This window comes from Perna viridis, chromosome 4, assembly GCF_037379345.1.
Source record: "Perna viridis isolate PV_CMFRI_1.1 ecotype Kerala chromosome 4, ASM3737934v1, whole genome shotgun sequence".
NCBI lineage: Eukaryota > Metazoa > Mollusca > Bivalvia > Mytilida > Mytilidae > Perna > Perna viridis.
The window spans coordinates 6,843,866-6,858,493 of NC_142448.1; the positions used below are offsets into that span (position 1 = coordinate 6,843,866).

At 32.2% G+C, this 14,628-nt stretch overlaps 1 protein-coding gene across 4 annotated transcripts; it reads right to left on the reverse strand.

Annotated features, from left to right (window-relative positions):
• Positions 1-330: 330 nt before the first annotated feature.
• On the reverse strand, positions 331-11,851 carry LOC148618672 (uncharacterized). 4 transcript variants are annotated; one of them, XM_088577812.1, is made up of 15 exons: positions 11,711-11,850; positions 10,948-11,065; positions 6,763-7,298; positions 6,510-6,636; positions 5,905-6,219; positions 5,001-5,216; positions 4,443-4,541; positions 4,000-4,191; positions 3,702-3,797; positions 3,191-3,294; positions 2,661-2,813; positions 2,234-2,294; positions 1,705-1,742; positions 1,120-1,179; positions 331-902 (listed from the first exon to the last, which is right to left on the reverse strand). In XM_088577812.1, the coding sequence occupies exons 2-15, from the start codon at positions 11,003-11,005 to the stop codon at positions 792-794; spliced, it is 2,166 nt and encodes a 721-aa protein (XP_088433938.1). In that variant the 5' UTR covers positions 11,006-11,065; positions 11,711-11,850; the 3' UTR covers positions 331-791. The 4 variants fall into 4 exon arrangements, with proteins under 4 accessions (XP_088433938.1, XP_088433937.1, XP_088433939.1 ...); XM_088577811.1 differs by having other exon boundaries at positions 4,443-4,553; positions 11,711-11,849; XM_088577813.1 differs by lacking the exons at positions 10,948-11,065; positions 11,711-11,850 and adding an exon at positions 8,884-9,029 and having other exon boundaries at positions 4,443-4,553.
• Positions 11,852-14,628: the final 2,777 nt, after the last annotated feature.

The window sequence follows — 14,628 nt, forward strand, 5'->3', positions numbered from 1 at the left end:
CGGATGACAATTATTGGTGATCTGCGCTCCTCTGAAGAGTAGACAGGCGGATGACAATTATTGGTGACCTCCACTTTTCATCATACTTTAAAAACCACTTTTACTTTTGTTACTTTGTATGTATGATTTTAGTTACTTTATGTTCTTTGTTGTGAATGTCTGTTTTCCATGTCTGGTCTTTGTCCCTGGATTACATTCTTTTGATTACCGCTATAACCTTGGTTCCCTTGATTACTTTTTAAATATATGAATCCTCTATAATGATATCCATACATGATCTGATATAATGTGTGCAAAACATTTTGAGGTTTTCAGGTAAGTTCAGAGTCATACAGTATATAAATATAGTTTATTTACATAAATATTGCATAGTTGTATAAAGCAAACATACAGCAATATTCCATAAACATTTTACTATCAAATTATGTACAAATATAAAACAAAAAATAATTATTTACAAATTTACTCCTGTAAAATAGATTCTCTTGCATTGCATACAAAATAATATACTGTTATGTAAATTGTGGCAATATTAATTTATAAAGGAATAAAAAAATCCTAATACTGTTCGTATAAGTGCCATATATAGCACAAGTTCAGCTGAAAACAGATCATTCTACAGTTACATGTACACAGTACAAGTGACGGTTGCTTATTTTACATGGATCAATTTTCGTTTAACGATACAGTATTTTGTTCCATATTAAAAGAAATGATATCGCAGTGTTGTTATCTTTATTGCACAGAATATTGGCCCAATTTTTTCCATTGATAGAGAAGAATGGAAGAAATCATCGTCTATGTTCTGGTGGCATTAAATGAGATTTTTTTTTCACCGGAAGAGGAATTGGCTCAATTTGATCACCGATGGCTTTTGTAATCCTGATTGACTTTCTATGGTCCTGGAAGAAAAAAACTTAAATCATTATAATTGTACAGATAACAGAATATTAAAGGTACCAACAAATAGTACTTACAAAGAAAAACGCATCTATATTACAGAATGAAATAAAACACAAAAATAGGAAACACTGCTGAACAAAGATAGCCGTGAATGAGTTCTAAATGATAAAATCTTGTTGACACAAAAAACATATGTGATGTTATATTGATATTTACCTTGACTAAAAAGTGTTTCTTTTTGTTTCTGGTCTTGTTCCCTTCTAATGTGTCTAATGCCTACAAAAAAGAGGAATTACCCATTATTGACACATAACTTGTACTTATAAGGAACATTTCCTTCAAATATTTAGTATTACCAAGTTAGTAAATACCAGTAGAATAAAGTTAATTCAACTGTTGCAAATACATGTTTGTCAATGCATGTGTAAGAAAACAATGTTAATTTTTTTTGGTAAACTTTGTAAACTTTATTGATAACGCTCAGACACATAATATGTGTAACATGAGGTCAAACATATATACAAATAATACATGACAGAAAGAACAGACAAACAATGTACATATTATAATAATTGATCAATTTTTCTTATAAAAAGAGCCAGTTTTTTTTGTAAACATCAAAATGAAAGTAGGTAAGTAATTTTGTAAATTTATCCAATCTTGGATACAGTGTATAGTAGTTAGGATTACTTTTCTCAAGTGATGAATTGCTTGTGTTCATTGACAAAATCACTTGAACTGAGTCTTAAATGGGTAAACTTAAAATGGGTACATAAAATTATTCAATAACAAAGTACTTACCAATGCTTTCACCTCTTTACTTTCACAACTCGATGTACCTAAAACATAAAAAAGACTTGGTATGTGTGCTTTAAAAAATCCCTGCAGAATCTACACTAGCGGTCACGTGGAATGTGTAATTTTATTCGTTAAATTTTCCATTAAAGATACAATTATGTTTCATATTTTAGATGTTTCGAAATGTCAGACTGTTTTGGACACCACGAAATATTCTATAAGTTATAAAACCATTATTTCTATTCAATATACCTGTTACCAGAATCGTAAGAATAATAGGGAGTTGACGATGAGGTCAGAGGTCACATTCAACTCAAGTTTTATCTTCTAAAGTTTAACGTGGAAAGTGAAAAATATTTAATTATCATATACTGTATTTTATATCTGTTTAAGAATCTAATTCTAATATAGAAAATATTACCTACATTTGAATTTAAAATATCTTTACTTTAAAGTTACATTTTATTGAACTCAGATTAAATCTAGAAAACACAGCATGTAATTTATTTTGACAGGGAAGAATTTCACTTACTGGATGAGCTATCTCTGTTTGTTGATAATATACGTTGCTGGAGACTTCCTCGTCTTTCATCCTAGATTAGAATAACTCATATTAAATCATTCTGTACTCCATAATTGTTTTGAATCATTGCATTATATTATAACTGTTTTAGACAATCAGTCGTATATCGACGAGTACATACTTTTTGTAAAAAAACTATACATGTAATATATAAATTTTCGAAAAGCGCCATGCTTCAACATTTGTGGCGTTCATGATTAATTGTTATTTATTTTTGGCTAAATTTAACTGCTTGAGCTTTGCAACGCCAAGAAATATCGTGACTTTAGAAAATTCTATAATGGACCAAAAAATGTCAACTTTTTATAATTGCGATTACAAACAATATTGTCCGTAAACATAAAACATTGCAATTAATTATATTACCATTACTTACCACGTGATTTGGATGATGTTGTTGTTGGAAGGCAATGAGACCTACATCAGTAGGTAGGGACATCTTTCTGTCTCGTTTCTTTTCTTTTTTATGCTTTCCAAAAAGTTTGAATTTCTTGAAGAATCCACTGCTTCTTTCGCCATGCGTAGGAAGCTAGAAAGAATAATACATCAATGTGGCATCCAATCTGCTAGTTTTTAATGTGTATCATATGTTTGGATATACGATTGTAGGCTAAGAATCTCATACACGAGCACATTTTTGTAATGATAACAAGTTTAGATATATGAGAATTGTTTAGTGTCGTAAGTTTGGAAACATGAGCCCACGGTAACTAAATTTTCCTAGTCATATCTACTCCTTGGTGAATACGAACCTACCTTGTAGAAAGTCCATTCAATTAGAAATTCATTAGTTTGATACATACAGATTTTTTGCCAAAAATACGTCTTCTATATTTTCACTTGATGTCAAAGTTCATGGAATTTGTAAATAAATCAAGAAGAATGAAGAAGAGGACGTTTAAATACCTGTATTTCATGAATGACTGTTGATGTCATAATGGGTTCACTACTAGATGTATGATATTGTAAAGGTGAGGGTGGATCACCTGGGAAGCTGTCATCAGGCAGCTCTGTAAAAGAGCAGTATTAATTTTCAGTTCGTTTCTTATTTCTCCTACACTTCTTATGCATGTAAGTAAATGTCTTAGTAAGACACATGAAAAAATATAAAAAAAATCTAAAAACATGAATGTTATAATTCACCAACCTACAATTATTTTTTTAATATCTGTGAATGTTTCCTATTCCACCAATTGGCCTCAACAACATTGTAAACATTTTGGAAGTTTTCAAAAGCATCTCAGAAATATGTGGTTTTTCACAGTGTTAAGGTCTATTTGGATTTCCATCAAATCTTTTATTTTGAGTATTTATCAGGTATTTCGTAGAATGTTTTATCTAGGTTTTTAGATGTGTATTTTTCACCTGTAATCGATAAATTGCAACATAATTTGCATAAAATCAGTTTTATATTCACCATAATCTTCATCTTCGTCTTCTTCATCTGCGTAATATGCAGCCTGGCTTTCTGATTTACTCCTACATAAAGATTCCACGGTTACTGTAGGGATCTCTGAAATAAAATAGGTATAATCATATTCAAACATTAGTTTAATACTGGTGGTAAAAACAGTAAAAAACAAGAGAGCGACACCGGCAACAAGCAAAACATGTGAAAAAGCAGTTAAAAGTTAGTTACAAATAATTGTGCAAACCTCATACATGTACATATGGTTAAGCATAATTTCAAGCTGCTCAAAAAGACTTTAATATACCTGTAGTTTGCAGAGTGTTGCCTGCCATGTCCATGTACACGCTGTCAGAATTATTGCTAGTATGAGGGCTTGGGGTTGGTGGTTCTCTTAAACACGGTGATGGAAAAACATCATTGGTATTCACGTAGGTTTTATGTGGGGGAGGAGGAGGAGGAAGATCATCATCAGTCTCTTCAGGTACTACTAATGAATCTGTAATATATAGTTCTGATGTTAGTTACTGGTTCTGTTGATTCTTACAGGGGAAATTAGGTTATGCCTTAAAAAAAACTTATTGACAGGAGCAAAATGTTTAATTTGTAAAACGAAATCTATATTCTGTGGATAAAAAAAAATCTTATTTTATGGAAATTAACACGTCCGTTTAGCTTCTTGTATGAATCCGCCCCTGTGTGCCATGCGATTATGATTTGATATTCAGTAAAGTTTTGTGATTAACGTACCTCGTCCCATTGTCATATCAGCGTAGGTAGAGACCATACTATTGTGATGATAAGGAGTAGGTACATCAAGGTCCTCTACAACGCCACTATCCTTATTACCTGGAACATTTCCTATATAATTTAGAATGAGTTGTGTTAGGTAGGAAAGCATTACAGTACTACTAGTAAAGAAATTGCCGAGAGTGTGCAAGTCAACAAGCTGGTAGCATGAAGCCAAAACCAATAACACTATATGCAATATATGCAACAGCAAGCATGATATGAATATTGAAACTACAAATACCGTGTGTTAATTTTGAAAACTTGTTGAGTTTTTTTTTTCAAAGATACATATATTACAAAACAATCTTCACTTCACTTTAAAAATTATGTCGTTAAAGAAAACCTTTACGTAACTGTCCATGAAGACATGATTATATGATCAAAAACATTATAAAGATAGCTTTCACTGTAAATAACCTTCATCAAGTTAAACGTTCATTTTTGAAAAATAGGATTACGATAAGAAATTGGATATCTGAATAAACTATGAAATAAATGTGGATTGAAGAAACTTACCACTTCTGGTCTGCTTTCCAATTAAATTTTCTAGTATGGTGGCTAAAGCAGAGTATTGTTTTCTCATTGCTATATCAACTGGTGTTTCACTGTTTTTGTTTAGCTGGAAGCATGCATCCATACTCCATGGCAACTTCGTCAGTTCTTCACAGAACGATCGCAAATCATATTCTGCTGCAAAATGTAGGAGTGTCGGCCATAGTTCATTACTGTGTCCTGAACAAAATAATAAAGCCTATTAATTATACATACAAGAAGGCATTGAAAAAAAAACACGAAAACAATGAAATGGATAGACTTGAGGCCAAGTACTTTTTCAACATTTCATTTTTGTTTAGAAAATTAATGTCAGTAGAAAAGAAGGGAATGAACACCAAAATCATGGGGAAAATATTGTATTGTGCATTACAGTTGTTCTCCAATTTTGGTGCTTTAAAGTTTAAATGCAGATGTATATGAAGTATACAAAGACAAATTAGTAGATCTTAAGAACCAGGGGCGATAGGTATGTATCATTATCTATGAGGATGTACTCTCTCTCTCTCTCTCTCTCTCTCTCTCTCTCTCTCTCGGGAGGTTATTTCACACAGAAAGTGGACCAAATCTACGTTAAGTTGACGTCAATTATCATTCAAATAGTGTTGTTGTGATGCATATAAATTATATTAGGCGACGATAATACCGTAAAATTAAACAACTCTGTTTTCAAATTCTTCCTTATGATAGCAATGATGAGGTGTAATCAAAATAATTTCCTAGGTTTTTCCCCATCTATGGTTTTCAGCGTTTGATAATAGAGATAACAATAAGAAAAGTTCACATGTACCGTTCGTAAATAGAAATTAGTTCTACATTTATTTTTTTTCAAGGGAAGGACATATTTTTCCGAAACACAACAACTAACCTGAATTTTTTGCATTTATATTCTCAAAGAATGCCCCACCAAATCTTCTGAGTGGCTCTAAGCTTCGACACTTCTTTGCCAAATTCTGATCTAAGCTGTCTTTTGTCTTTTCTTGAATATTCAATGCCTGACACATGAGGCATATTGGATCGTCCTCCTTGCCAAGCAGATGTTGTAAAGTTTCTAATCTTGATTGCTGCTGGATGCTTTGTTCTGAGTTTTGGGTTTGTGAACTTTGAAGATGGATGACCCCCGTTCCTATAGTAACGACACCATCTCTTGCAGTAAAATTTAAGTCGTTAGCCTTGATATTTGCTGTAAAATTAAAGAAATGTTAGAGTTAATTTACTTTCAGTAATTAAATGATTAATTATGTGTAGAAGTGTAACCAAGAGTTTGATCTGCTATTTCTAACTTGCTATGGACCTCATGGATCTCATACAACAACAAAAACAAAGCAACAAATACATGGCACGGACCTTAACACTTATCACTGTTTATTTTAGAATGTTTATATTACGGAAGAACTAGATAACTATTGAAAAAGCACACATATTATTGTCCTGCTTCAATAATGAAACAAATGACACCAAAAATACACTTACTATCTAAAGAAAATCTATAAATAGCTTTGTTTTCGTGGATTGCTGAGACATGACCATTCACATTTGACAATTCGACCTTGATTTCATCGGCTCCCTTCCTATTGCAGAGTAGTAAAACTTCCCGTTCCTGTAAAAATAAAATCTGACTGGTTACATGTATATAACAAAATAAATAAAGCCAAAACGCAAATAAACAATTGGCCATTAATAGGTAAATCATGGTTCGCTTTTTCGTCCTTTCTTGCATACTTACGTTATTGACGTAAGAAACTGCAACCCGGTAGATGTCGTTAACTTCGTTTGCCGTTCTGGAAGGTGATGACGGTCTTGGTGACGGTAAAGTATCGTATATGGAATCTTTGTCGTCTTCACCGTCTTCATTGTCCCCGTGAACATGTTCATAAAGTTTTATAATGCCAATTATCAACTCCTTTACACAATTTTCTGTAGCTTGAGTTTCAAAGAGAGTAATTGACTTCAAAATGCTAGATAATTTTTTGGCCACTAGGAAATGTTTGACTTCTTCTGCCTCCGCTCCTAAAAGCACCATTAACGATCGATGTGGGTCGATCAGCTGGAGTGGAATGAGATTCTGTAGTCTGAAAAACTCCGGACTGACCAAGATTATGTTTGTGTCTTTGGTTTGATTAGAACTTGTCAAGTCTAATAGCATACTCTCAATATTATATTCTCTTAGTTTTTGTTGCAAAAAATCTGCCCAATGGAATCCATCCTCCGGTATGAAATAAATGCCAATTGCACCATGGCTCCCCGCCATTTTATAGTTCTCTAAAAAGTAGAAAATTACACTTTTAAGGTACAAGGAAGTAAACCAATGGATTATTTCACACAATCGTACTTTTGTTGACATCAGATTTGATTTTGCATGTTATAAATTCAATTCAATTCATCCTTTTAAAAGTCTCAATACCACATTGTCAAAAAGTATTGAACCTAGTTAATACACCAAACAAAAGTGTCTGCCTTATATACATGTATATATACCCTGTTCATAGTTAAAGTTTCCAGAAATTATGGAAGTACCTCTAAATACAGACTTTAAATGCCTACACCTATATGCTTTCTGACACTTTGAAAAATAACACACCAAAAAGTTGTTAAAAATAAACCACACATAAATGCATCAAAATTTTCCTTTATTTCATAAATATCACTTTTAGATGTATCACACGTCAATTTCTATTGTATACATTTCAATATCCAACAAAAGCTAACAATGTTTAAACAATAAAAACTGCATTTACGTATTTTAGAATTACAATGTAAAGTGTTTGCACCGATTCTTACCTGTATATATGTATAGACAGATTGAAAAAATATTCAATGCAGTTCGTTACTTCCTCGTTTAAGGGAAGAATTCTTTCTTAATATACATGATAAGCTTGAATATATTTTGTAAACAGATTGTTTTACAATACAGCTACACTAGGGACACTAGGAAGGTTGTCATGCCCAAGTGTTCAATGTCAGGTTACATCACTGTACGAGATGCAGTGTATGTGTAGTGTACGATCTGCTATTGTAACAGATATCAAGAACAATACAACGTCTGCTTCCAAGAACATGAAACAAGATTCTTTGCATGCATGAGTGAATTACCTGCCTTCGGTTTAAATGTGGAACCTTCCGAAACCTGCAGTGGTTATACAATAAGAATACCCCCAAAAGCTCTGTTAAAGCTTTACATTCGTATCACATGCGTTAACAGCACACTTGTATCTTTGAAATAAGAACGATGCCCTGCCAGTCAGTGTATAAAAAATATCACATACAAATTGATCGGCGCTAAGAGTAAGACGAATTAATATGTCTCGTGCCAAAGACAGTGAACTAATTATTTAGCTACTCTGGGCTATAGAGGGATTTCGATGTCAATATACCTACATGTATGTATAGTTGTACAAAATACAGGTTCATTTACGTTAATATATTTACCAAAATTTTAAAGAATACTTTGAAAGAAAGCAGAAAAAAATATCCAATATGTATTTCTTACATTGAAAAAATATTTCACTTCGGAGTATAACACCAAGCAACAAAATGATAGGACACAAACAATAAGTTTATTTCTTGTCTTGTGGAATGTAGTTACATGTGGTAATTACAAATTCTGGCATTAAGATGTTTCGCTATACAATTTTGCTAAAAAAAAAAAAGCATCATTTTCAATTATTTTACTTCAAAAACGAATATTCACGAGATGTTAGCATATCTTTGGCCGTGTTTTTACGATTGATTTATTAAATCAATCTGTATAAAATAGCTAAATCAGTATAAACATGTATAAGTAAGATCGTTTGTAGACATTTTGCATTATTAATAACAAAACCATGAAGTATAATAGACTACTTACATTACTGACAGTCGCTAGTAAAAGTGTCGACTCCCAGGCAGCCCAATCAAAGTTATCAGAACAAGTGTTTATGCTTAGGAGATAGGTTTAAAATTGAATACTTCCTTAAACTATTTTTAGAATTTGAAAATTTTTGCTTGGGAAATACCGCTTCCTCACCTATATACTTACGTATTTTAAAACAGGTATTGTGTTAGATTTAAAAACACGGCGCATTATCTCAGGGGGTACCGTTATCTTAATGACGTTTGTACTACATCTATTAACTTCCTCTTTATGGATAGTGACGAAATAATTCGGAAAGATTTTATTTTTTCCGTTAATTAAGTATTCTGTAAATACAAAATATGTAACCATTTAGTTCCATTTACAGTTATTTATTGGGATTTTTTTAATATACACAGAAAGAAGGGAGATAAGTCACGTCACACCACACATTCTTATAACTATGTATGGAGCGCTTACTTAGAACTTTTTTCAAGATTTGTCTTTTTATTACAGTGAATGCCTTGACTATAGAGCAAATAGTCGCAACAATATTTTTTATACTACATCTGTAGATCGTGTATGTCCCCAGTATAGTACAAGTAAATAAATACAACGTACGCCAGGCGACAAAACGAAATATTGCCCACAAATATGATAAAAAAAGCTACCAATTATTTATAGGAACTCTGCAAATAGGAATTACTCCTTTACATGTATGAGTCAGTTGATCCTAATCTCCAGAGGAGTGTGTCACTGTGGGGTGTATGGCTTTTGTCTTGTCTGTTTACGTTACTTAGAGGTTTCTGATATGTCTGTCTGTCTTACACGCAGTTTGTGCTCTCTATATCTCAAACATAATAGATTGGATTTCTTTCAAATCTCAAACCAACAGTTAATCGATAATTTGATTGTTTTTTTTTTATCCCACAGCAAAACAGAAACTTCTATATTGTACAATTTAGTGAGCAAGGATTGAGAAATGGTAATGGAAAAAAATCAATTCGTTATTATTCACTATACACATGCATGCATTTCTATATGTATATTTCTTTCTTCATTTGGAATTTACATGGAATGCGAAAATTTTCAACCAGTAAAACTAAAATTTTAGAATCGGATCGGTCAAATTCCGGACAGATTCTTTCTCCTAGTGCCTCCGAGGTTTTTCTTTAGTGTGACTAGAAAGGCCGAGGAGTTCCGATTGTAATTTTGTGTGCTTATCCATTTTTGTCATTAGTAAGTCTCCAACACACACCACTCAAAAACTTTCGATTAAATGACAAGTTTTGCCTACCTACCTACCACAGTTTTGTTAGAACATGTCAGCGGAAACACGTGTATTATTTTTTCTTGGCCTTGCCAGCTGTATTCCATATCTTACACTTAATGAAATTGGAATACTGGCTTCCTTTTAGGCTACATCTATTTTACTCATCCAATTTATTTTAAACAATTGACCGGTTAAATGTCGGGGGGTGGGGAGGAGAGGGCTTATATACAGACTTACATAAAAGGTACGGGTGCCATTTGCTCGCACTAGAAGAAATTTCGTTTTTTACATGTAATGTAATTATGTACTTGTACTTGTTAGTGTATGGCATATATAAATGCATATAAAACTGTCCGAGAGAATTTATTTGAATGTTGAAAGAAAAATAACTAGTTATTTGATTAATATAAAATTAGTTCTTGGAGTTTAAAACCGCACGCTGAATTTGGCAACATGAAGTATAATTCTCTTTTGATCATTTACATCTCCAGTCACATTTGAAAAAGTTTTCCTAGCAAACACGGTGTTTTCACTGATATCTACGGCGTATATTGTTTCTTTCGTGTACCTTATTGCCTCTAATCCTGAATGGCCCGGCTAAGCATTTTATATGAAGCTGTTTTTCAATTTACACGAGAGACTTGGTGGTTTCTAACAAAAATTAAATTCATTTCAATTTTTCTAATAAGAAACCATTTTCGCTATAGGAAGGGGACATATCAAGTTTGGAAGAGCTGTAATGTATATAAAATATTGCCATTCATCAACCTATAAAGATAAATAACAAAACGCATTAATGTACTTACTACATGTATCTGCATAAACAGTTGGACAGCGAGGGCATCTGGAATATCCGAACTTCATTTGTAGTTAGGTCCAGCGTACAAGAATAGAAAATCTTCACACTATCACAAGAACAATTATCTGAAATACAATATATAGTTTTGAGAGAAAATGAATTATGATTCATTTTCAATTTGAAGGCCAATGAATCATAACTAAAAAAAAGATTTATAACACGCTTAAGTAAAACTTTAAGAATTGCAATAAAGTACAAAACTGGAAGTCATAATTCATAGTTTTGACTTGACACATTTATTTTATCTCAACCTCAAGAGAGACATCATTATTTCATGGCCTTTAAAGCAGAATGATTCAGTGGTTCATTGTTTAGTACTATAATGTCGGTAAAGATTCAGAGCATGACAACTTCAAGATTAACGGTCATCGGTACAATGACTCCCTATTCTTTATTGTCCAGAGTCATTGACAAATAAATCTGCTAAAAATTCAGAATTATTATCAGTCATACATTTTTAAATAGGAGTTGAAAAATTTTAAATATTTTCCGTTCAAAAACAAACAAACTTATCTTATCATCAGTGTATCAGGAATTAATCGAAGTACTAATGAAACATCCTTGTAATCGGTTAAGAGAATTGGAAAATTTTTATCTTTTTTAAAACACTTCTTAAATTATTGATTTGATGATCACATAATATTTACCATTTTTCAACGTATACGTATATATCGAGTTCAATAATGAAGAAGAGTGAACGGTGTACTTACCAAAAAAAAAATGAATGAGAGATAGTCTCTCTAGTATTCCGTCTGTAAGAAGTTGTATCAATGCCAAGCAGCTGAATACTAATAACAAATGGGGAATTTTTGTTACTTCATATATTAATTCGCTACATATTTGCCTTTTGTTAGAATGTTCATGCAAGTAAAGTGACGTTTAAAATCACTGTATCTTGTTTCAGTGTGGAATGTTTGATTTCTGATGTAAACATTAAATAAAACGGTAAATAGCGTGTGTAGAGAATTTGTTCGGGTAAAGTTTTCATTGGATTGTATGTGCATGCGGTAGGGGAAATATACACTTTGTTGTTCAACATTCGTGTCAATACTTTGAGCCTTTTTGTTCTTCAACTGTCAAGGGTCATGAATGGTATTTATATACCAAACCAAAAAACAATAATGACTTTTGTATTATTAAGCGTTTCTGATGACGAAATTTTGAGGCAAATCTAATTAAACCAATAGTTCCACTGTATGTGTCACAATTATTATCACTTTTCATCACATAACATTCTGGGCATATTTGATAGCTTACTGTAACATAAAAAATGATTAATAACCATAAAATGAAAATATTTTCATGATAGACTGTAAATAAACCCCACTTCAAAAAAATTGAATACCCTGCTATAGTTCACGTACCAACCACTCCCATGGTTGTAAACTGCTCAGGCGATTGAATTACTTGAGGGTAACGGTACCTAAGGCAGGGCGGACAAAAAGTGTTTTTGACGTGTTTGGTGGAATGATGTTGGGGCATTTTTTTAATCACGAGTCTCGTTTTTAATATTATTAAACGCACTTACAACCTGACTATTAAGAGTTACTCTCCTCAATAGGACATAATTATGTTACTTAAAAATCCATGATTATTTTTATATAAGGCAATGTATAATTATACTTTCTAATAATTTCTAGATATTAGAACCAATTGACAACAGAGCTATACTAGTAATTCTGTAATTTTTTCGCATTTTGGTCCTGGGATAAAATCGTATGGTCGAACAATATCTTATACGTATGGCATATCTGAGTTGAAGTTTCACTGCCACGCATTTCATCGTTAAATTGAGTTAACTACGTATGTTTACCTAGAATTTCTCCCTTTCAGTCATAAAACAACAGAAATACATATATACATAGGTGATTATGATAATACATAAGTACGAAGTTAATCTGACTGTCATAATCTTGTTTAAAAGTTTTGTTTTCAAATAAGCTTATGTTAAAATCTTTACAAGAATAACCAAAAAGTAATAAGATTATATAAACAAGTACAAGTCTACATGCAAAAAGTTTAGATTTTTGGTGAATTGTATGAACGGTGGCAGACTCTTTACATGTAAATTATGGAACAAAATTTGAAAACATTGGAATCTGTAATTCTATGGCAAAGTGAAGATTTCATTTTTGTAAGTTGTTTTTTCACTGGCATCTTTTATTAACATGGTTGGTCTTGTTAATAGAATGGTTAAATGTATCTCTACACACATCCTCACACTTTTGTAAGGCGAGAAACTTAAACCCAGGATAACAGCTAGATTTTGTAGAAAGTTGCTTCATTTGGTACGATATTTTAAACAGTAACATTATTCTAAGGTGGTATTGAGTCGACAGTTTGGTTGCAGTACTTCAACTAGTACTTAAATTGAATCGATTTTGTCTCCTGAACTAACGATAGGATAAATTGAACACTCTAGGGCAGTAGTAAGCTCATAATGTATAACCCTTCTCCGTTCATAAACCTCCTCTAGTAAAAAAAAAAACTATCATTTTATTTCATTTATATAATTGCTATGAAAATTAAGTATTTTTTTTTTTTACGCAACCCCATTCATTTTTAATTTAACCGGTTCAAGTCAAATTCAAACAAAAATGCACCGTTTCGCTGAAGAGGTCGTGAATTCGACTCCATTTCGATTTATTCCTGACATGACAGTCGCCTGTTTTCCAGTAAGGACCTGTCCTCCGTTCTAAATACTGTTTTATGATTAAGCCTACACATACTAATGTGCAACATATGATAATCGAATGGTGCTCGATTCATATGATAATCTTATGGTTATTATATGATAATTTACATATGATAGACATATGATTATCGTGTGATTCTCGTATGTTAATTTTGGCTTGAAAACATATGATTATCATATGTTTGTGAAACACATATGATAAGCGTATGATTATTATGCCATAATATGTAAACTGAAACATATGATAGATTATATCATGCTTGATTAATATGATAGTAATATGATTCTTATGTGTGGCACTTCCGGCTGTATAATGAGATCACTTGCTGTATAGAGATGCTTGATATTAATATTGGGATAATTGGACCCAAAGTCAGAACCATGTGTTTAAATGAGTTTAGCGAGTTTTGATTTTAGTTGATGTAATTTACTGTATTGAAAAAGCCTCCAGTTCTTCCGGGCATCTGTAAAAGCATAAACAAATTATTCATTCAATACAGGCAAGATCAATGGATATAGTTCATTCCTCAATCCAAAGGCAATTATAAACATGTACGTTTAACGTTCACAATGCTAGTTATGTCTGCTCGTACGTGGTCAAACGTGGTCATAAGGAGACTGTATATATTTACCTTTATGGTTTATGTCAGTTTTAGACAAAACATCTTATCTGGAAGTCATCTACTGAGTCACTTAGCATTACATTAACCTTTCTCAAGACCACTGGACGGGTTTGATGAAGAAACGATAAGAAAATCCTACTTGGTTTTAAGGTATCAAATTAAAAGGGACTCTCGAGGTGTGTGCATTAGATTCATACGTATTGAATGACAAGTTGTTATATCAGGAACATTAGAATGTGTAGAATCAAAAAAGGGAAAAACGTTTGAAAGTGATAGGGTTAAAGGTTATTCTGAATGTAATTTGACATGT